The 24,479-nt window shown below is 37.8% G+C and overlaps 1 protein-coding gene across 5 annotated transcripts in view; it reads right to left on the bottom strand.

The window, feature by feature from the left end:
• PCDH9 (protocadherin 9) overlaps positions 1 to 24,479 on the bottom strand; it is a 698,651-nt gene that overhangs the window by 371,467 nt on the left and 302,705 nt on the right. For 3 of the 5 annotated variants that reach the window (XM_072356415.1, XM_072356433.1, XM_072356453.1), the window contains exon 3: positions 7,158 to 7,223. The exons of the other annotated variants lie outside the window; for them this stretch is intronic. In XM_072356415.1, coding sequence (XP_072212516.1) covers positions 7,158 to 7,223 — 66 coding nt within the window. The remainder of the gene's footprint in view (positions 1 to 7,157; positions 7,224 to 24,479) is intronic. 5 annotated transcript variants of the gene reach the window in all.

The raw sequence follows: 24,479 nt of genomic DNA, 5'->3' as shown, positions 1-24,479 counted from the left end.
TCGGGAAACCACACCAAATAAAAAAAAGAAGGATGATGATGTTATGATGTTATGACATTTAAATAAAGACTAACTATTTGATTACTCAGCTCTTTCTCTCCTCCATAATGGATAAATATTTGATTAATCCCCACTATGATTGTGAACAGTGTAAAGTAATCCCACCTCTATTTTTCCTAAGATCCCTGAGAAACAAGGTATAATCTGAAGAACTAGAGAATAACTAGCTTTCCTCCAAATCTCTTCATAAGTATTCACCAGAAAGCTAATATTTGTATAGATACACGTAAAGGAACTTTGTTACCCCAGGAGAAAAATTGCTGAACTTTACACAGGGTATAACCATTCTTAGAGTAAGTAACAGTACAGAGTAAGTGTGATATTTGATTTTAAGCTAGGTCTTCACTCTTAGTTACAGATGCAGTTGCTCAAAGCCTTAAGACTGCCTGATTCAGATGTACTGATGACCTCTTGCTGTTAATAACACAGGAAGGAGCTCATGAGGCTCCCTTCAAAATCAGATATGAAAAAATCCACATAGGGGACTATTACATTATTTCTGTTAAGAAAATATGCCTCAAAAATATCTCAAGAAATTCAGCAGCCAAGTTATTAACCTATGACTTCTCTTTAGTCCTACATTTAATTGCTGTATATTTTGTCATGAAAAGAAGCTAGAGGTAGAAGAGTACCATTTAAACTACATAGTCTTTCTAATGTAGGAACTAAAGTAGATGTCTAACAGATCAAAACCCACATATTTTAAAATATTTAAATATTACTTACAATTAATAATTCATGACTAATGGTGTCTTCTATCTCTATTTATGGAGATACAGATATAAGCTAAAAGAACATCTTATTTTATATACTGAGAGAGAAATTCTTTTCTTAGGAGGAAATACTTTACTCAGAAGTGATGAGCTAGTGGAACAGGTTGTCCTCAGATGCTGTATATGCCTCATCTCTGGAGGCATTCAAGGCCAGGTTGGATGGGGCTTTAAGGAACAGGCTGACAACTCTGCCCAGGGCAGTGGAGCTGGAGCAAGATGATCTTTCTTTAAGGTCCCTTCAACCTGAAACATGCTGTGATTCTATGATTCTTTGATTCAAAGTATTACACAGTTTAAGATAAAGTAAAACTGGCATATAATTAAATACTGACAGCAGTGTCCCGCTTCCAAAGCAGATTTGTAGGGAATGTCTTCATGTCTTCACTCAGGGACCAAAAGATTTTTTTTTTTTTTTATTATTATTATTTTTTTTAATAATGTGATTTTGCCTAGATGCCAAAACAAGGATGAGAGATAAAATCTAAATTTACATTCCCATGTGAGGCATTAGACTTGTTGTAACACTGCCCTGACTCTGAAATAGGACTCGTTAACGTCACAAGAGAAAAGCACAGACAAGGAGCATAATACAGAATCGTAAGATAATAGAATCTTCAAGGATGAAAAAAGCCTTCAAGGTCAGCAAGCCAAACTATCAACCTAGTATACAGAGTCCCATCTCTAAACCGTGTCACAATGATGCAGTGTTGATATATATGAGCAGTCTGGACGTACAGTCCTTCAAGACAACAGAGAGACATGACCTAACCATTTTCATTAGTATACCATATGTTATTTTTTTCTACACATATCACACTCCTAACTTTCTAAAACATACAGGAGCCCACTGATCAAAGTATTGGAATATCATATAACAAAAGAAGAACAGATCTATCTTCACCCCAGTAGGACACTTTGTTTTCCATATGGCACTTCATCTGCTTCTGCAGTACATCTGTCTTGCAGAAAACATTAGATAGTTAGATTCCCTAACAATTACAGCCTGCAACAAATTTGATTTCAATTACAGAAAGAAAAGAAAACAGCTGGGATACCCATAGGGAGGCGCAGGCACTGAGAGGGTGAAAGAAAAATCAGAATTATACATTGTACGCTACTAATTAGTGAGAAAGCCAAGATATAAATGTAAGCTTTTATATAAATAACAGTCATTTCTACTAAAACTACATTTGAGACAGAAACTTCGTATTTTATTTAAATGATTCTAAACTAAAAAAATCAGCTTACTTTTGAAAATGAAATCAAAATAAAACCCAATTACAAGTAAGATCAGTGTCAGTCCAACATCTCTGAATTATACCCAAGAGTCTTCTTTTAGTCACTAATAGGCATTGGAGATTATGACCAGAACAAAATACAAATTGTGAAAACTTCTTCCAGGTTAATAACAATATCTACATATGAAGACTCCAAAAATAAAATGTATGGAGCCCTCAAATTCTCAGAGTCCTGACTCAAGCAATTATTATCATCTAGCCTGAAAAGCTGAGAAGAAGATACAGCTTCTAACGCTATTTTTTATATAGAATAGTTCCTACACAATCTAATTGGAAACCAAGCCATTTACATGGAATGTACTCAGATACCTGAGTACACTCAGATTTTATCCTTTAACTTATAACTGACAGTTCAGTATCTCTTTGATTTCTCAATGAACTTTAGGACATGTTCAGTCATGAGCATCATGCTCTTCATCCATCCATCGCAAATCTACCACTTCCTTTTGCTCTTGACTACTCCATGCATTCTTTTGTTTTTTTCCTGTATGCACTCAAACTCTCAAGATACGTATATGGAGTGAGTTTTCTTCCTCAAAGGAATGGATCATTACATTCCTAGAAGGGATCAGTTTAATTATAGGTCATGAGGTAGAGTCTACTGAAAAAGCATTGAAACCATGACTAAATCTGCCCCTCTACTAATAACTAAATTAACTCACTATGAGTTTAAAGCCAAAGCAGCACTAGTTGAATTCCATGCTGAAACTGTTGCTGACTTCACAGAACTGTAAAGCATTTGGGGTGGGAGACTAGAGAGTGACACAACCCTCAGTGACAACTGCTAGTTGGCTTTCCTTATGGATCATACCAAGGAAACTGGCCTGAGGATATGTAAATAAAGAGACTAGACTGCATGGCCCACTAGCATGGTTTGTGTCTTATGCCAAGAACATGATTTAGAAAGCAACATACACTTAAGATAATAACCCCTCACTGATAAACACATCCATGGATATCCAACATCATGAGCCTGAGCTGTTGTATGCAGGGCCCCAGCTGCCAGTCATGACCCAGACATGCTGCATAGTTCGAGTCAGCGTCACAGTCCCCTGCATGTTCATCGAAACCAGAAGTGATGTCAATACGTGTGTGGTCCTGTATGTGCACTGTAGAACAGATTTCATAGAAGTGAAATTGCTATCTATCTGATAAAATTTATCTCACATGCTAAGTACATTTTATATTACTCATCACTGAGTGCAGTGTTTCCTTTCCTATTTCCTTCCCACTCCATACTATTTCACCCACAAAGTCATGTTATTGGAACTGCTGTATAAACAGGTATACCATGCTATTACCTAGAAACTTCTGCATAGAATCATAGAATTATTCAGGTTGGAAAAGACCTTAAAGATCATCAAGTCCAACAACAGCCTAACCATAGTACCCTAACTCTAACAACCTTCTGCTAAATCATATCTCTGAGCACCACATCCAAAAGGCTCTTAAATTCATCCAGGGACGGTGACTCAACCACCTCCTTGGGGAGCCTATTCCAGTGTTTAACTACCCTTTCAGTAAACAAATGTTTCCTAACATCCAACCTAAACTTACCTTGGCACAACTTGAGGCCATTTCCCCTCACTGTCACCAGTGAGAAGAGACCTGCCCTGCTCTCACTGTAAGCACCTTTCAGATACTGGAAGAGAGCAACAATGTCTCCCCTCAGGCTCCTTTTCCCCAGACTAAACAGCCCCAGATCCCTCAGCCTCTCCTCTTAGGGCTGATTTTCCAAGCCCTTCACAAGCCTATAATGTTTGCACCCAGCTACCAACTACCATTAAAAGCAATGACTGAAATGTAACTTCAAAAAAACAGAAAATCCATGGGGTGTGAAACTTGTTTCAGGAGTTTTCTTGTTGTAATTATTTGTTTTTCTTTTACATTTTTTTGTTTGTTTGTTTGTTTTGTTTTTTGTTTTTGTTTTTGTTTTTTTCAATTCTATAACGAACTAAGTTACTGAGAATGTGCTTTGCCAAAAAGCCTTCAGAAAGAGACTATGTAATTGCTGTTTGGGTGAGCAAAGGAAGAACCAACAGGTAATTAAGACATTTAATAAATAAATTAATAAATAAATACCTCTTTATTCATACTCAATAATACATTAAAAAATGATTAGTTTTCATTCATTCTATGGAGCAGATAGAGTATTTTGCTACTTCTCAGACTATAATGACCTACCAGTATGAAAATTTGTATATATATGTTTATATATTTAAAGTGATTTCTATAAATAAAGTAGTTGAAAGTACTATAGAGCTAAATATTTACATCAGTGAGAATGAAGCCTTCTGCCATAATTAAAAAATAAATAAATAAATAAAAAATGCAAACAGAAACAAAGAAAACACACACACACACAAACCCCACCATAATAAATACGTAAAAATAATAAATGCATAAAAATAATAAATACATCAAAATACATAAAGATAAAATAATAATTAAAAAAATAAAATCCACTCTAATTTTCAGCAAACAAAGCAAAGAGAATGCAGTTACACAGACATATATATTTAAAAAATAGATGCATGGTGAATAGTTCACTCCTCTGTTTAACTTTCTTTGTATACTAAACCTAACTGAGAAGATTTATCTGATGAGGAGCAGAAATTCAGAAGATGTAAAATCTTCCAGAAATTAGTTTAAAAGTTTGTAAATTTCTTCCTACTTGAGTGACGTTAGAACTTAGTTTCTATAAATTAACATCCGATTTCCATTAAAATAATTTTCCTGACAGCTGTAACACTTGAAAAATCAGCTTTTAAAAGATAATGTATAGAACTCTACTTCCTCTCAGAAAAGATGGTTTATATTGATCTTGGTTTTTGATATAAGACTGTACAATGGGACTCTACATTTTGTAATTAATATTCTTTGAAATCAAGTATTAGAAGTCACAAATTCTCAAACAGTACAAACTTGTACCCATACAAAAAGACATAAAAAAATGGACCTAGATACTAAAGTGCATGTTTAGTTCCATATGATACTCCACTGACTGAATGCCTCTTTTGTATTATGTTGGCTCACAAAACATCAGAGGCAGAGGAGCTGGGAGTATAAAAGTAGAAGTTGATTATTTCCACCATTACATTTTATTACTGTCCAACAGATAGCAGCAGAAGGGCCATCTGACAAAATGGTGTCTGACGTAGTAGCTCATATGAAGCAAAGGTGTATCATTGACTAGTTCAATGCAGAAAAAACTGGCACCTACTGACAAGCATCATTACTGAACTTTTACGGTGACCAAATGGTTGTGGGTGGTGCACTTCATCAGTGGTGACATTGGTGCAGATTTTTACGAGTGCAGCATGGCGGCTATTGTTCATTGCTGGTAAAATTGTGAATATTTTAACAATTATAGTTTTGCAGCTGTTAAATTCATTCTGTTAAATAGTGTTGTTGTGTTCTTTGCATCTGTAGTAGTTTCCATGGAAATAAATAGGAGGTATTACTTTCAGAGAGATTTATGTAGCTCAGAATGGTCTAACTACATATCAATTTTCCATTGTTTTAAATAGGAATTTATGTATAGCTACTTTTCATTTTTACCTACATTTCTATTAGTGTCAATGTTTAAGGGCTAGTTCATTCACCCACTTATTAATGTGATGATTTAAAATTATTGTGTCCTGCATATGATGACTTTTTTTTTTCCTTCAGTATTTCTTTCAACTTTCATATTACATTCAACTTACATATTGCAGAATTAATATATAACAACAGCATTCCCTTTAATCAGAGAGAAGAAATATGTTCGATATCCAGATGTCTTTATTATGTAGTACACTTGTAGAGATTCAAAAAAGCTCATTCAGAATATTTTACAGTAGGAAATGAAAGCAATTCTTCTATCTGTGAAATCTCAGTACTGTGTGTGTGTGTGGGGGGGGGGAAGTCTACTATTAAGGCTAAAAAGCCAAGTATTCTGTAGTTAGGTAATATAATTTTAAGTTGAATGTCTGTCCCTAGAAACTTGCCATTTTCTAGGAAAATATCTTTCTCTGATGTAGCTTAAAGCAGCTGCCAGAAAATGCTTAGTTTTGGTGGAAGAGGGCTAAATTATGGAGGAAACGACTTACTATAAGCTTTCAGTTTGAACAAATGTAAATAAATTTAAATGTAATTAAAAATATCATAAGATGCAACCAAATTCAGATTGCAAGATTGCAGCTAGTATTTTTAACCTTCAAAACACACCATAGTTCTGAACTTCCACATAGCATTTTGCAGTATAAATTTAGACAGACTCTCTTCCGAAAGCTCAGACAGTGAAGAGATCTTGAAAGCTCTATTCAGATTCTACTGTACTTCATTTCTCAAATGAAATAAAATAAGGACACACACAAACACACATTATTATTATTATTGTTATTGTTATTGTTATTATTATAAAAGCACAGAAGCTGATGGATTAGACTGGAGTTCTGCACAGAGAAGAAACTGTGAATCTAAATAGAACATAGCTCCTCTTAGTTCAGAGCTTTAGAAATCAAAACACTGAACCCTGGTTCTTCTCTGATTACTGACCCTGAAAGCGAAGAACAGCCAGCATCTGCTGGACTCATTTTCTGAGAAGCCCACATGGTGCTTCAAAGGAGACTGTTATTTTCCTTGGCTTACTACTAGGTTGGAGTCCAGAGTAAGTGTTATACAAGACTAACAAGAGAATTGCTGGAGAATGGTACTATTCAGTAGGCTCACCTGTGAACTGTGATTTGTTCTGATGGCAAGAGTTTGTCTTCATAAAGATAACAAAAAATATCGTATTACAACCTTCAGGTGAGCAATTCTCTCTTTCCCTTAGATGGTAGCTGTTGTTCACTATAAGCACTGCTTCAACCTCACACCTGTATGATAGTATTGAAAAAAGTGGGTATGCACTTGAATAAAGTTGCAGCAGTATACTTAGTCCTGCAGGAGTTTTGCCCATTGAATTCAGTGACAGCAGGGCTCAAAGTACCTAACTTAAAATTAAATGCTTATTTTATTTATTTCAGTGGATCTGGTATCTTACCACCCATGGTTTGTCAGGTACCCAAATCTCCCACAAGTACTTCGGCATATCTCCAAATTTCAGTGCCTAAAAAGCAATAATATTTAAATAAAAAGGTGTGTCATTCTTACTAGAGATCTTCAGATAGCCCACCTCCCCAACAGCCCAATATTGGTCAGGTGAGTAAATTTCTTCTGAAGGAAGATAAATATATTTTTATTCAAAATAAATAAATAAATAAATAAATAAATAAATAAATCAGATACCATAGCTTGGTGTTACCAAACATATGTATTGCATCATTAAAGGGCTATGTCAACCATCAGATTGGTTTATGAAGACTGACCTTATCACATGTTGCACCAGGCAACAGATTTTCAGATGCCAGAGCAGAATTGTGTTGTTGTTTTTTTTTGTTTGTTTGTTTGTTTTTTAACTCTGTATAGTGAACTACCAACTGAAATAGCTGTCTAATAGTAAGAAGATTTCTTTTTTAATTTAATGCTCTATTAAGCCTTTCATTAAGATATTATTAATAAACTCTGAGACTCTAAAAAGCAAAACCAGCAGATCTTTAAAAGTACAATTAAATCTGTGTTCAATGTGGGAGCATTAATGGATGTTCCTTCTCTGTTACTAACTGCTGATATAAATAGTACTGTGTACTTCAGGTTCCCTCAGAGTACTCAGACACCCTAAAATATCATGTCTCCCAAGTCCTGAATCAGAATGACTGTATACATGTTTGACTATAAGATAATCATGGAGCAAAAGTTCAGTAGGTTACCAAGTTTGAAGAACCTGCATATTCCAATAGGAATTGAATTGCTTATCCATCTTGACAAACATTACTACAATAATTTTGAACAATCTAAGCTGGAAAAGGACATGCATTTGAAAATATAGTCTGCAATAAGGTACCACAAGGCAGCACCAGCCCTTTTTACTGTTCTGTTTTATTGGAGAAAAGAATACTTCCCAGAGAGAGAATGTTAAATTAAGAGTAATGTATCTGGAAAGTTGGACAATTTCAAATCTATTCTTTGTAGAGTAAAAAGCCCAAATTGCATACAAGCCTTCAGTGCACCCTATTCAGAAAGGATATTAGTATTCTGTACAGAATTGCTTATCCACTCCTTTGCCATCATATAGTGAACAAAATCCTCAGAAAACTTTACATCAAATAGTGCTTTTAGTTGCAGCAGAAAACACATGTCTCCTCCAAAGTACTCCCAACAGATACCTCAGATACTTCACACAAGTTCTGTGTTCTTGGAGAATTATATCACAGTTCTAAAAGCTTTTTCAGTAACTCCCCTTGAAAGCAGAAAGTCATCTTAAGTATTTATATCTACCAAAAATATGCTCCTCTGATATCTGAAGTTACATTTCCAACTGACTTCAGAAGATCCCTTCTTTGCCATCTAAAATTTTACTTAAAATAAAATGTTATGCAAGCAGAAATGTTATTTTGTTTTACACTGTGAATCTAAAGGTACTTATGCAATCCACGGAGATCAGTGAGTACAGCTTAAGAAAAAGGTAAAAGCCACGAGAATGTTTCATTTTAAAATCTTCCTATGCCTCCTCTGGTACTTTACATGTGAGTGTTTTCTTCATTTACATGAGAACAAATGAAGTGCAATTCACCCAAAGGCAACAGAATTAAATTGGTAAAAAAGCAGAGAGAGGGTCCTTGTGGAACAAGCTTTCTTTTTGGAATGTATATTGCAGTGTTCCATCCACTTTGATAGAGTGATGAATTTCTGAAAGCAGACTGTGTGCCATAATATCAAACACTTTATTACTTATTAGAAAGTCACCTCTACATAAATCAGTCACCTTTACAGCAATAGTGAGTATTGTTTTTGCCAAAAATAATTGGAAAGGAATCACACAAAAATTTAATAACAACAAATAATGAATATTTTCCCCATTCCCTTAGGTAGCTAGTTGAAAGCTTAGCTAGACCATCAAAATGAAACAAGAATGAAGAGAAATCAAATACCATTCATAGAAAAATTGCCAACTGAAATGACAAATATGTGGTATCATTAAATATGAGGCCTTTTTGTCTACATTATCATTTTTCAAAAAAGCAGACTGCTGCAACATAAAAGTAACAGATCCTCCTGGAAGCTATACTAAGGCATGTAGAAGAGATGGAAATGACATGAGTCAATCTGCACAGCTTCACCAATGGCAAGTCCTTCCTCACCAACCAGCACATTTTTCTATGACTGCATCAACGGAGTAGAACCTCTGATGTCATCTATTTGGACTTCATTAAGGCTTTTGTCATGGTCCCCCACAATATCCTTCTGTCAAAATTGGAAAGATGTGGATTTGATGGGTGGACTGGTCAATATAGGAGGAACTGATTGTGAGATTGTACACAGGGTGGTGGTTAGTGTCTCAATATTCAGATGAGATCAGTGACAAGTGGTGTTCCTCAGGAGTCAGTATTGGGCCTGATCCTCTTTAATATCTTCAGCTGAATCCTCAGCAAGTTTGCAGATGACACTAATCTGTGTGGTGCAATTGACACACAGACAAGGGAAGGAATGATATCTAGAGAGACATAGATAAGCTCAAGCAGTGGGCCCAGGAGTACCTCAGGAGGCTCAACAAAGCCAAGCCTGTGGTCTTGCATCTGGGTCATAGCAATCCCCACTAGTAGTACAAGGTAGGGAATGAAAGGATCGAGCACAGCCCTTTTGAAAAGGACCTGGGGATACTGGTGGATTGCAAGCTGAGCATGAGCCAGCAATGTGCCCTCATAGTCCAGAAAGCCAACTGTTTCCCCACATGCTGCATAGGATGTCCCTATGAGGACAGGTTGAGAAAGCTGGGGCTGTTCAGGGAGATCTGATAGTAGCTTTTCAGTAACAAAAGAAGGGCTATAAAAAAGAAGGGAACAAACAGAAGGGTTTGTTGTAATAAGACAAGAGGAATTGGTTTCAAACTGAAAAAGGGGAGATTTAGACTGGATAGAAGAAATGTGCTTTGTTTTTGTTGGTTTTTGTTGTTGTTTGTTTTTGTTCTTTTGTTGTTGTTGTTGTTTTTGTTTTTGTCATAAGGGTAGTGTAGCACTGGAACAGTTTGCCCAGAGAGATAGAGAGATGTAGGCCCTCTATTCCTGGAGATATTCAAAGTCAGGCTGGACAAGGTTCTGATCAGCACTATCTATCTGTAGATTCTCTGTTCATTGCAGGGGAGTTGGACCCTTCTAACTCAAAGACTAAACAATTCTAAGCAAAATGTATTTTCTCTTGGGTTTCATTATAATTAAGATCATTACATACTGTGTGGCCAGCAAATAGACCAGGGAAAGTAATATCTTCCCTGAATCTCCATCTTTCAGCAACTTCTCTTTCCTACAAGTAGACAGTAGAAAGTGGTAAAGAAAGTTGCTCCTGCTCTCTAGTTTTACAAATGTCAACTGCACCTAGAATTAAATTTGGACTATGCTCTTCACTGAAATAAATTACAGCCAGAGGCTGAAAGAAAGAAGGTTTTGATACAAGAAACACAAACACACACACACACACACACACAAAAAAAATAATCAACCAGCTATAAGGAAAGAATAACATTAAACATATTTTTAAGTATTAGAAATGGTGGTTCAAAGTTTCAGTAGGAGATGAAACCGTTGTTCATGAAGTCAGTGTAGAAAATTCTCCCATTACTGAATGTGAGTAAATTCATGATTCATGAAATGGCTCATGACTGTCTTAAGTGTGAATTTTAGGCCTGGATTTGAGATGTCTTAAGTATGTATATCTTCTTCTTCATCAAGTGTTGAAAATTTTTATATAAAACTATTTATCATAAAACATACACAACTTGCTTTTGTAAAAATTTTTCTCTTAATTTTTTTCAGTAAAAAGTTTTCTCTTAATCTCTCCAACTCTTCCTCTATTTCATGTGATGACATCATCAAAGTTTTCAATCAAAACATACACAGACTTTTTATTTCTTCTATCATTGACAACTTATAAAAAGTTGAATATCTTGAGGTAAACAGTTTGGGAGCAGAAAGGAAATAACAAAGTCAGCATTACAGATGAGATTGCAATCAAACAGAAATGAAGGTAACACACACACACAAAACAAACAATAAGAAAATGAATCAAGAAAACAACGTTCCAGTTGCTTTTTTCCTGTAAAAAGAACAGACAGAACAACAGACCTGCTAAAAGTAATGAAAACAACCTACTGTGTCATCATTTTATGCAAGAAAGGGAGAGAGATTAGTCTAAAACTCCTACAATAATATGGATTTTTCAGCTGACAAAAGCAATACTGCATAAAATCTTTTCTGTGCTTTATTTCTAATTACTTTCTATCCTTTAATGAACAAGAAAGTACATGATCTTGAAAGTCCTTGTGCAGTCTAAACTCCCACTAAAATTAATGGGACGTTTTTTCCAGCCTAAAAGCTCTGAAATCAGGCCTAAAACTTAGCTCTTTCTAAGCTTTTTCCATTAATCAAACATTTTAGGTTTCCATTGTTCTTTTTTTTTTTTTTTTTTTTTTTTTTTTTTTTTCCCTTTTCTCTTATATATTCAGAAATAAAGATACAAGAAATCATAATTTTGCCCAAGGAAGGAAAGGAAGGAAAGCTGCTGTACTTTATTATTATAAGCATTTTAACTCCCTTGTACATGTGAAGTCCTGATTCTGAAGAATCTCAATTACCTGAACACCAAGTTCTCAGTTGCTGGCCTTTCCAAACAGTTTATAAAAATGTTAGCTCTCCTCACACATGCTAGTAAAGCTATCTGAATTACACAAGTGAAATGTGTGTGCATAAGGTTTACCAGTCAAGCCCCCCTGAAATTAATGGACAAAGCCAAAAGATTTTCAATATCCTCATGTGGGAAATAAGGAGATAACATACTGAGGTTCAAAGCATGTAGCCTCACACAACTCAGAATGTATGCCTAACTTTACAGTGCCTTTAAGAAAATATATATACATATGTACTTACATGGATGCTTCAGTGAATCACATTGATTTTCAGACTGTTGGTCACTCCAGGAAATCAATAATTCTTACACAGTTGTTGTTTCAAAAGAATATTCTATATTTTTGGCTACAATTTATTAAAGTCATTACTTCATCACAATTCTTAATTTTATCTTACAGAACTCCTTATAGGAGGCTCATGAACATAAATAAAAATAAAGTGCACTGTAGCTTGTCAAATCAGGTAGTACTAACAACAATGTAAAAAAGAAAGGAAAATCTATGAGACCTGTTTATTATTGATCATGAATAGGACTTATCAGGGACAATCAGGGACACAGAATTTTAGAATTCTGTTAAGATATCTTTGAAGATAGGGCTGACAAGGCAGATATCCTGGTGGGCGTCTGTTATAGACCGCCAAACCAGGTTGAAGAGACAGATGAGGTGTTCTATGAGCAGCTGGCACGAGCTGCACGGTCATCAGCCCTTGTCCTCATGGGGGACTTCAACTTCCCCGACATATGCTGGGAGTACAGCACAGCACAGAGGAAACAATCTAGGAGGTTTTTGGAGTGCATAGAGGATGCCTTCCTGATGCAGCTGGTAAGAGAGCCCACGAGAGGAACTGCCCCACTAGACCTGCTGTTCACGAACAGGGATGGTCTGGTAGGAGATGTGGAGGTTGGGGGCTGCCTTGGGCAGAGTGACCATGAAATGATACATTTCTTGATTCATAGTGGAGCTTGGAGAGGGAATAATAGAACTGCTACCTTGGACTTCCGGAGGGCGGACTTTGATTTGTTCAAGAGACTAGTAGGGGGAGTCCCCTGGCATTCAGTCTTAGCAAACAAAGGGGTCCAAGAGAGCTGGTTGCTCTTCAAGAAGGAAGTCCTAAGGGCGCAGGAGCAGGCGGTCCCCCTGAGCTGCAAAATGAGCCGGCGGGGAAGAAGACCGGGGTGGATGAAGAGGGAGCTGTTCTTGAGGCTCCGAGAGAAAATCTACCGCCTGTGGAAGGAGGGACGGGCAACTGAGAATGAATTCAAGGAAGTCGTTAGGATATGTAGGAGTGAAATCAGAAAGGCAAAAGCCCAGCTCGAATTTAACCTGGCCGCCGGGGTGAAAAGGAATAACAAACTCTTTTATAAGTACATTAACAGTAAGAGGAGGACAAAGGAGAATATCCACTCTTTACTGGATGAGGCTGGGAATGTGACCACTGAGGATAAGGAAAAGGCGGAGGTTCTGAATGCCTTCTTTACGTCTGTCTTTAAAGGTCAGACCAGTTATCCTCAGGGTACTCCTCTCTCTGACCTGGTAGTCTCGGCTGGGGAGCACGCTAGCCCCCCTGTGATTCTGGAAGAAACGGTCAGAGACTTACTATTCCAGCTGGACTGCCACAAGTCCATGGGGCCGGATGAGATCCACCCGAGAGTGCTGAGGGAACTGGCAGAGGTGGTAGCCGAGCCGCTTTCCATCATCTACCAGCTCTCCTTGTTGACTGGTGAGGTCCCAGAAGACTGGAGGCTTGCTGACGTGACTCCCATTTACAAGAAAGGTTGTAAGGAGGATCCAGGGAACTACAGGCCTGTTAGCCTGACCTCGGTTCCAGGGAAGGTTATGGAACAGATAGTCTTGAGGGAGATCACGCGGCATGTGCGGGATGACCGGGGGATCAGGCCTAGCCAGCATGGGTTCATGAAGGGCAGGTCCTGTTTGACCAACCTGATCTCCTTCTATGATCTAGTGACCCATCTGCTGGATGAGGGAAAGGCTGTTGATGCTGTTGATGTGGTCTACCTGGACTTCAGTAAAGCCTTCGACACTGTCTCCCATGCTATTCTCCTGCAGAAGCTGGCAGCCCGTGGCTTGGATGGGTACACTCTCGGCTGGGTAAGGAGCTGGCTGGAGGGCCGGGCTCAGAGAGTGGTGGTAAATGGAGTTAAATCCAGCTGGCGACCGGTCACAAGTGGTGTTCCCCAGGGGTCGGTGCTGGGGCCTGTCCTCTTCAACATCTTTATTGATGACCTCGATGGGGGCATTGAGTGCGCTCTCAGTAAGTTCGCAGATGACACTAAATTGGCTGGGAGTGTGGATCTGCCTGGGGGTAGCGAGGCCCTACAGAGGGATCTGGACAGGCTGGAGAGCTGGGCTGAAGCCAATGGAATGAGGTTTAACAAGGCCAAATGCCGAGTCCTGCACTTCGGCAACAACAACCCCAGGCAGCGCTATAGGCTTGGGGCGGAGTGGCTGGAGGACTGTGTGGAGGAAATGGACCTGGGGGTACTGATTGATGCACGGCTGAACATGAGCCGACAGTGTGCCCGGGTGGCCAAGAAGGCCAACGGCATCCTGGCTTGTATCAAGAATGGTGTGGTGAGCAGGACTAAGGAAGTCATCCTGCCCCTGTACTCGGCATTGGTGAGGCCTCACCTCGAGTACTGTGTCCAGTTTTGGGCACCTCAGCACAAGAAAGATATGGAGGTACTGGAGCAGGTCCAGAGAAGGGCAACGAGGCTCGTGAAGGGCTTGGAGAATCAGCCCTATGAGGAGAGGCTAAGGAAGCTGGGGCTGTTTAGCCTGAGGAAGAGGAGACTGAGGGGAGACCTTATTGCCGTCTTCCAGTACCTGAAAGGTTCTTACAGTGAGAGTGGGGCAGGTCTCTTCTCACTAGTGACAAGTGACAGGACGAGGGGAAATGGCCTCAAGTTGCACCAGGGCAAGTTTAGGTTGGATATTAGGAAGAACTTCTTTACAGAAAGGGTGGTTAGGTACTGGAATGGGCTCCCCAGGGAGGTGGTTGAATCGCCATCCCTGGATGTGTTTAAGAGCCGTTTGGATGTGGTACTCAGGGATATGATTTAGCAGAGGTTGGTTTTTTTTTGTTTTTTTTTTTTTTTTTTGTTTGTTTGTTTGGTTTTTTTTCTTAGAGATGGGGTACTGGTTAGGCTGCGGTTGGACTTGATGATCTTCAAGGTCTTTTCCAACCTGGATAATTCTATGATTCTATGATTCTAAGATTCTTTACTATGGCTTTCATTTTTGAAGAACTCAAGAATAATGAGCTACTGATACTTTAATTAAAGTAAAGAAATAAAAGATTCAGCAGATTACAGAAAGAAGGAGAAATTAGGATGATGGACTGATTTGTAGTCTGATACATACGTATGCAGACACAAAATATATATGCAATAAACATTCAGTTGAAAAAGTATTAGATAAGTTCTTGCCAACTCACTGCATTCTTGTCTTTGCCAGCTGGCATTATTTAAATTGACTTCAGCATTTTGCCTACAGCTTGTCTTTATTTTTAAATGTTGTAATTTAAAAGACTTGGAAAATCACAGAAAAAATAAATAAATAAATAAATAAATAAATAATACCTAATGGTGGTGATTTCTTTTCATGGGAGAACAAAAAAAAAAGCACATACATACACATAGCTACTTTCTGAAGGATAAAGTAAAACCTTAAAAGTTAAATTAAAATTTATTAACAAAATGAAATTAAGATTAAAATCTCAGCTTTAGAACTGAAAGGTTCACAAGGCATACAATTATTTTCCTGGGTAAGGTACGTCTTTAGAAAGACAAATAAGAGTTTTTTTAGGCAAAGAAACTAAGCACATTTTTCACTACTCCTTTTTTAAATCTGGTTTAAACTCTACCTCTATTGGTGTTGGCAATGAACAAAGAATACAGTAATCTAGTGAGAGAAATGTCTTGAATATCCCCCCCCCCAAAAAAAAAAAAAAAAAAAAAAAAAAATCTGCCTCACTAGAAGAAACAACAGTAAAACAACTTCATAATCTAAGCTTGACTTTCAAAGCATTTCTATTCATATAGCTTATGTGTTTGCAACATATAAATCATCAACATTTTTCTGTAATAGTCACATCTCTTAGCTACCATTGCTCCATGGGCCTGTGTTTCCTGCTTTTGTCTCTGACTTCTTTATTAAAGGAATCTCTGTTACTTGACTAGTAACTAGTAGAATGAAATATAAAAAGGAAATAACAATGCAAAGACAATGCAAACCTAAGAAAAATTTAATTTTATGCCCTGTACAGAGAATTAATTGTTCTCATCTGCTTACTGTTTATGTCATTTAACAGGTATCTAGTGTTATCACATGTGAGGCATTGAATATATTCAATTTCAATAGAATGTTTTCCTTATTTTTAAGACAGACATCTACATGTAATCCACACATAAAGGCATCATAACACAATAGTTAATCAAGAACGAAACCGTAGAAGAGAATCATAGAATCGTTAATGTTGGGAAAGACATCTAAGATCATCAAGTCCAACCATCAACTCATTACCACTAAGCCCACTAAACCCTGTCCCTAATTGTCACATCTACATGTTTCTTGAACACTTCCAAGGATGATGACTCTACCAGAGCCCATTCCATTATTTGACCAATGTTTCAGAGAATAAATTGTTACTAATATCCACCCTGAACTCCCCTGACACAACTTGATGCCATTCCCTCTTGTCCTATCACTTCTACCCAGGAGAAGAGGCCAAACACCATCTGGCCACAACTTCCTTTCAGGGAGTTGCAGAGATCCATAAAGACTCCACAAAGCTTCTTTTCTCCACACAAAATAGTACCAGTTTCCTTCTTCATAAGACTTGTCCTCCAGACCCTTTAACAGCCTCTGGTTCAGTACAGTTCTTTATGGCTGAAATAGATCTGGGCTGACTGATAATGAAAACAGTTTATAATCAGGTTCATCCATAGAAAATTACATTATCACCCTGTAAATAAAAAGTTACTTTGGTTTTGTGCTTCTTCAGTATTTCCTAAAATTATCCATGAAAACTTCCATCCTTATCTCCAGAGCAAAACATGACCATATAAGACAAAGAATAATGTGTGGCTCATGAGAAACAGATGAGTATTATTTAGGCCTATGCAGATTACTCCCACACATAATAAACTGGTGGTTTCAATTTAGCTCAATGTAGATGTGATTTATCTACAAAAAAAAAAAAAAAAAAAAAAAAAAAAAAAAAAAAAAAAAAAAAAAAAAAAACCACAGATGGACTACTTACTGGTAACACTAATGTCAAAGATTCAGATTCAAACCACTACCTGACCAGCTGTGACTGTCTCTGTTCATTGCAGTGCATCTTTTCTATGGATCCACTGTGAAAACAGTGGATGCTAGAGTACTACATACCAAGTTTTGTGGGTGTGAGAGTGAAAGCTATGGAAAGCTCAATTATACAAAATATTGCAGTCTCCAGAGAGAGAGATCGAGAGAGAGTCCATCTCAGTAGCTGCAATGTTAAATTAGCAAACTGCACACCATGGGAGAGAAAACAAAGCATTCATTTCTGACAGTGTCTCCAGATATTTCCAAATGCTAAGTGGCAGTATGGGAAAGGGAGGGAGGGAGGGAGGGAGGGAGGGAGGGAGGGAGGGAAGGAGGGAGGGAAGGAAGGAAGGAAGGAAGGAAGGAAGGAAGGAAGGAAGGAAGGAAGGAAGGAAGGAAGGAAGGAAGGAAGGAAGGAAGGAAGGAAGGAAGGAAGGAAGGAAGGAAGGAAGGAAGGAAGGAAGGAAGGAAGGAAGGAAGGAAGGAAGGAAATTTAAAAATTTAAAAGCAATAACATCTCTTTCTTGCTTTCTCTTTATCTCAGAGGCATTATACCATGTTGTGAAGGACATCTTTTACACCTTATAAGAGAATTCTAGTCTGGTGGGAAGACTGTTAGTCATGCAAACCCACATTTTACTGAAATTCCAAAGATAGTAGTGATTCAGCTTTGAAACTGGCACAGTGATTCAATGCAGTAATTCATTCTCCTAGTGTAGTGCTTTGGCTCCAAACCTGCAACCTCAAAATTCCTTTTGCAAGCTAGAATCCATACCGGGAAGGAACATATAGACTGAGACATTTTTGTAATCAGTTACACAGGTGGCAAAGCAATTCTCTGCTGTGAAGTGAACAAATTATGAACAGCCTTCTCCTTGAGGAGAAAGGATACAGTTAATTGCTGCTACCATTCAATGAAAAGAAGTGCAAACTTCTGATAGCAGTCTGAAGAAAATACTGTCAAATTTACTGTGATCTGTTTGTTTTCTCCCCAAAATAACAGCAATGAAGTAATCCTAATGAAGACCATCAGGATATCAAAGAAACAAAGCAATGCTCACAAAGAAACTTCAGAAATTAGAGAAATTAGCCTGATTACAATTATTAGGAAGTGACTGGCTGAGCCTTCTGTTAGTAACTTCTCTCTGTCATGAAAAGAAATATTTTGTCAAGATTTGCATAAAGAAACTACACTGTTATAAGCTATCATATTTAGTTATTCATAGAGTTTGTTTCTAGTAAGCCTCATCTTATTTTCTGTTCAGCCTAAAAGTCACAAACTTTGTCCCAGTACTTAACTGATGTTAATATTAGAAGGGTAAAGAAGAGGCTGTGCTGAATTTTACAATATTACACACACATAGCAATACAATTAAAATGGCTGCCTGACTAATTGATCATAGAATTATAGTAAGTTTTGGATTGGAAGGGACTTTAAGATCATCTAGTTCCAACTCCTCTGCTATAGGCAGACACCTCTGACTAGATTAGATTGCTCAAAGCCCCATCCAGCTTGGCCTTGAACGTCTTCAGTGAGGGAGCACCCACAGCCACTCTGGGCAACTTGTTCCAGTGTCTCACCACTCTCACGGTTCATAGCCATTTTTCCTCATCCTATCACTACATGGCCTTATAAAAAGTCCCTCCCCAACTTTCCTGTAGGCCCCCTTCAGGTAATGGAAGGCTGCTATCCAGGTTTCCGCCAGAGCCTTCGCTTCTCCAGGATGAAGAGCCTCAACTGTCTCTCAGCCTGTCCTCATTAGAAATGTACTCCAGTCCTCTGATCATCTTTGTGACTCTCCTCTGGACCCGCTCCAGCAGCTCCATGTCCTTCTTGAGTTGGGAGCCCCAGAATAAGATACAGTACTCAAGGTGGGGTCTCATGAGAGCAAAATAGAGGGACAGAATCATCTCCTTTGATCTGTTGATCACACTTCTCTAGATGCAACACAGGATATGGTTGGCACCATGGGCTGCTAGCACACTTTGCTGGCTCATGCTGTATCTTTCATCAACAGTCACTCCTATATCCTTCTCCTCAGGGCTGCTCTCAAGCCATTCTCCACCATTTGTATCTAGGTGTAAGACTTTGCACTTTGCCTTGTTGAGGTCATGAGGTTGGCATGGGCTCACTTCTCAAGTCTGTCCCAGCCCCTTTGCATGGCATCTCTTCCCTCCAGCATGTCAACTGCACCACTCAGCTTGGTGTCCATCTGCATTTTCAGCCTGGAGAAGAGAAGGCTCAGGGGAGATCTTATAGCTCTCTATAATTTCCTGAAGGGAGGTTGTAGTGAGCTAGGGGTCGGCCTCTTCTCTTGTGTAGACAGTGATAGAACTAGAGGCAATGGTTTCAAGCTGCGCCAGGGGAGATTCAGGCTGGACATTAAGAAGTACTACTTCTCGGAAAGGGTAGTCAGGCACTGGAATGCACTGCTCAGGGAGGTGGTGGAGTCACCAGCCATGGGGGTGTTTAAGAAACGTTTGGATGTTGTGTTGAGGGATATGATTTAGCTGAGAAGTACTGGTGATGGTTGGACTGGATGACCTTTTAGGTCTTTTCCAACCTTGATAATTCTGATTCTGTGATTCTGTGCTGAGGGTGCACTTGGTCACACTGTCCATGCTGCCTACAATTATGTTAAATAGCATCAGTTCCAACGCTGATCCCAGGGGAACATGCATCATCACCAGTCTCCACTTGGTCACTGAGCAACCAGTCAATGCAGCTCTCTTGAGTGTGTCCATCCAGCAAGTGGTCCATACATCAAATCAATTTATCTCCAATTTTGCAACCAGGATATCATGCAGAATGATGTTAAATGCTTTGCACAAGTCCAAATAGATGGCATTAGTTGCTCTTCCTTTATCCGCTGATGCTGAAACTCCATCAAAAAAGACCAAGTTTGTCATGCATGACTTGCCCTTGGTTACCACCATTCACCTCATCTTCATTTTCCATATGTACTAGTAGAGCCTTGAGGTGGATCTGCTCCATGATTTTGCCAGGGACAGAGGTGAAAAGGACAAGTCCGTAGTTCCCTGGATCTTTTTTTTTTTTTTTTTTTTTTTTTTTTTTTTCCCTTCTTGAATATGGGGGTTATGTTTCCCCTTTTCCAGACAGTGAGAACTTAACCAGACTGCCATAACCTTTCACATATAATGGATAGAGGCTTGGCAACTTTATCTGCCATTTCCCTCAGAACTCATGGATGGATCTCATCAGGTCCCATGCATGGAGTTGTACAATTTTAGGTTCTTCAGATGGTCTTGAAACTGATCTTCACTTACAGCAGGACCTTTCTTCCTTCTCCCAGTTCTTACCTTTGCTTTCTGCAATCTAAGTGGTGCAGCTAGAGCCCATGCTGGTGAAGACTGCTGAAAAGAAGTCATCTAGTAGCTCAGCTTTCTCTCTATCTCTCATGACCAGGTCCCCAGTTTCCTTCAGGAGAGGGTCCACATCCTCTCTGGCCTTTCTTTTATCAATTATATACCAGTAGAATTTCTTCTTGTTCCCATTCAGTCCCTGGCTAGATCGTATTGCACCTGGATTTTAGCCTTCCTAACCTGATTCCTGTCTGCTCAGACAACTTCTTTGTAGTACTCCCAGGAAACCCTTTCCTGCTTCCATTCCTATAGACTTTATTTCTGCACCTAAATAAGTCCAGGAGGTCCATACTAATTCACAGAGGACTCCTGGTATTCTTTCCCACATCCCTCTTTCTTGGAATTCACTGCTTCTGGGGTTGGAGATCATTTAATACTGATCAGCTTTCTTGGGTCCCTCTTCCTTCGAGGGCTTTATCCTATATCACTTTAAGCAAGCAATTCCCTGAAGAGGTTCCCTCCTGAAGACCAGAGTAGCAAGTTTGCTGTACACCCTCTGACAACCTCTAGATTTTGAACTCCACCATTTCATGGTCACTGCAGCCAAGGCTGCCCTTGAGCTTCACATCATGCACCAGACCCTCCTTGTTGTTGAGGACAAGTCCAGCACAGGCCAAAGGCTGACTCATACATAAGTGTTGATCCGATTATCATTCATCATCTCTCTCTCTTTCGGTATATATGTATATTTAAAAAGAAACCTTTTTATGTTCTGAAATATTATTTGTCATAAAAATGCCTCCTTAAATAGTATTCTTGTCTTTGAAAATTTTCTAATTTATGAAAGACAAGGCTAAATTGGAAGGAGAGTAAATACATGCTGTCTTTGCAGTATTTTGGATAACAAGTATTCCATTCATTTCAAAGAACAAAATAACAAACATTTTTCAACAAGATAATGTCAAAAGGTCTGAAAACATGGCTTGTTATACCATCCCACACTAATCCTGACATTGCTAGCAGCTGATTTGTATTTGTATTACAATATAATGTAATTAGTAATGGTAATATCATCACAAATGGTATAAACAGCACTGCTCTACTGCCTTTGAATTAATTCTGTGATCATGTTAATAACATACCATCAAACATCAATACAAATCCTTGACAGTTTCTGAAAAAAAAAAAAAAAATATTGTGCATGTCTAAGCAATTTTCTCATGTACAGGTTTTCTTTAGAAAACTTGTTATCGCTATTCCATTAGCACTGAAGGGAATGTATGCATAAAAGAATCTAAACTAAAGAAGTCTGACTGCTAGCCAAGAAAGCGTAAGTTCAATAGTCTGTATTAACTGCTGGCTGGGACAGGTCAGATGTACCACACCACCAAATGGATTTCTTTAAAAGATGTCAGGTTCTGAAGTGAATGCTTTCCATTTTCTTCCATTTTCAAAGAGGAGCCCTTTGAATAATATAAAACATTTTGACAATATGTCAACAGAGACTGTTAGAATGAAAACAGAACAAATATCTTGGGTCTCTTCAAGAGTTTACAAAGTTTGCTAGCATTTGTATGATGTCCTAAATTGGCCACCTTCCTTAAATAACTAATAATAATAATAATTAATAATAATAATAATGAGTGGAGTAAAGGGACAAGGAGATGGAAAATACCCAATAATTTATATTTACGTAATTTTGCTACACATTCTACCACAATCTGAGGATGACCAACTCCCTGCATTCAAATTCTAAGCTATTGACAAAGGCAGACACATGGTCTATGGTCTATAACACACTTTTCCGTCTTAGATAACGCTGTTAAGGCAAAACTATCTGTGAACAGTCCTCTGGTTGTGCCAGTCATTTTACTACAGACAGAGCCTAACTTGAAGGTTGGCACTTCAGCATCTATCATTTTGCTCTCCATATAGAGAGATGCATAAACTTACTTGTTGCAACTTGATCTTGCCATAATTTATGTTTCATTTTGAACACTGTTTGAAACATAGCATATTCACCTTGAAGACACAAGTTTAACTCACTTAAACGAGCAGTCAAATCCACAAAAAACACCATATTGCAAATCATTTTTACTTCTTATGAGCTATTTGAGACTTTAAAAATTACAAAATTTGTCAGCATGACACTGGTATTCTGAATATTATTTCTGCACTGTATCTGCTAACTCACTAAATTATTTTACAAAATAATTCAAGTCCAAGTTTAAGAATTAAATCATAGAATCATAAAATGGCCTAGGTTGAAAACGACCTCAAAAAAAAAAATAAAAAAAATCACCTAGTTTTGACCCCACCTGCTGTGGACAGGGTTGCCAACCACTAGACCAGGCTGTCCAAAGCCATGTCCAGCCTGGCCTTGAATGCCTCCAGGGATGGGACATCCACAACCTCCTTGGGCAACCTGTTCCAGTGAATCACAACCCTCTCAGTGAAAAAAACTTTCTCCTAGTACCTAGCCTAAGCTTCCCCCTTGTCCTATCACTATCCACCCTAGTAAACAGCCATTCTGCTTCCTGTTTATATGCTCCCTTTAAGTACTGGAAGGCCACAGTGAGGTCTCCCTGGAGCCTTATTTTCTCCAAGTTAAAGAAGCCCGGTTCCCTTAACCTTTCCTCATAGGAGAGGTACTCTAGCCCACATAGAAGAGGTACTCTAGCCCTCATAGGAGAGGCGCTCTAGACTTCTAAATAAGAAAACTTACAAGTCTGCTTAACAACAACAGCAACAACAACAAAATGTGTCTTCACAGGTATACACATACGTACATAGGTTGAAATATTATTGGCAATCACTTCGTTTTACTCACCAAGTGGAAAAAATGCATGTAATACATGCAGATTTCAATACAACTGAGTGTATGATGGGGATGTGAGAGGCAAACTTAGAACTGCACTCTGTCCTCTCCTCCACAGCATTCTGCTGTCATCTGTGTGGCCCACACTCAAGCTATGCACAACTGACTCTTGAAAAACATTGCTAAAAAGCACATAAAAATGTTAAAAGTTTGCTGTCTTATGGGTCTGCTTTACTAGCTCTGCAGGGCCAAAAAAAGACATGCAAGCTGTGCGTAAGACATGCCTGGCATACGCTATGAAAATTATAAATCTATTATGTTAAGTTGCTCATTTCTATGGTAGATGGCTTGAAAATACAGAAAAACAAAATATGACTCTTCATGTCCCTCTTTTTGCCTAAGACAATTGCACAAAACTAGGACAGTCCAGGATGATACTGTTTCATGCCTCAGTTTCATAATGAGTATCCATGAAGAGCCTTTTCATTACTTAAATATTAAAAAAAAAAAAAAAATTCAAATGATTAGTCCATTTTATTAATATCTTTCCTAAATATCAGTTGTGCAAGTTTTATATTACATTTATATTTACTTTCCTGTTGAAAATCCAGTATTCCCTATATGATACAAAGTTGTCTGACATAATATAGCAGCTGATAACATAGCAACAAATTTGAAGCTTTTATCTCTGAAATCCAATGTAACTTTTATTTCAATAAACTATAGTATTATCTTAAGAAAATATTAGCATACAATTAACTCCAGACTGTTTTTTCCATGATGTTTACTTACGTCCAGTTTTGCAAAGATAAGCTGCACTTGATGCTATGATATAGCTCCTAAATCTAATGACAAAAATCCTCTAAATTCTGAATTTAGGATATTATATTATATTATATTATATTATATTATATTATATTATATTATATTATATTATATTATATTATATTATATTATATTATATTATATTATATTATATTATATTATATTATATTATATTATATTACATTACATTATATTATATTATATTATATTATTATATTATATTATATTATATTATATTATATTATATTATATTATATTATATTATATTATATTATATTATATTATTATAAAAA

This window comes from Excalfactoria chinensis, chromosome 1 (assembly GCF_039878825.1).
Source record: "Excalfactoria chinensis isolate bCotChi1 chromosome 1, bCotChi1.hap2, whole genome shotgun sequence".
Taxonomy (NCBI): Eukaryota; Metazoa; Chordata; class Aves; order Galliformes; family Phasianidae; genus Excalfactoria; species Excalfactoria chinensis.
The sequence above is the reverse complement of the archived record's forward strand: the minus strand, read 5'-3'. Positions and strand labels throughout refer to the sequence as shown.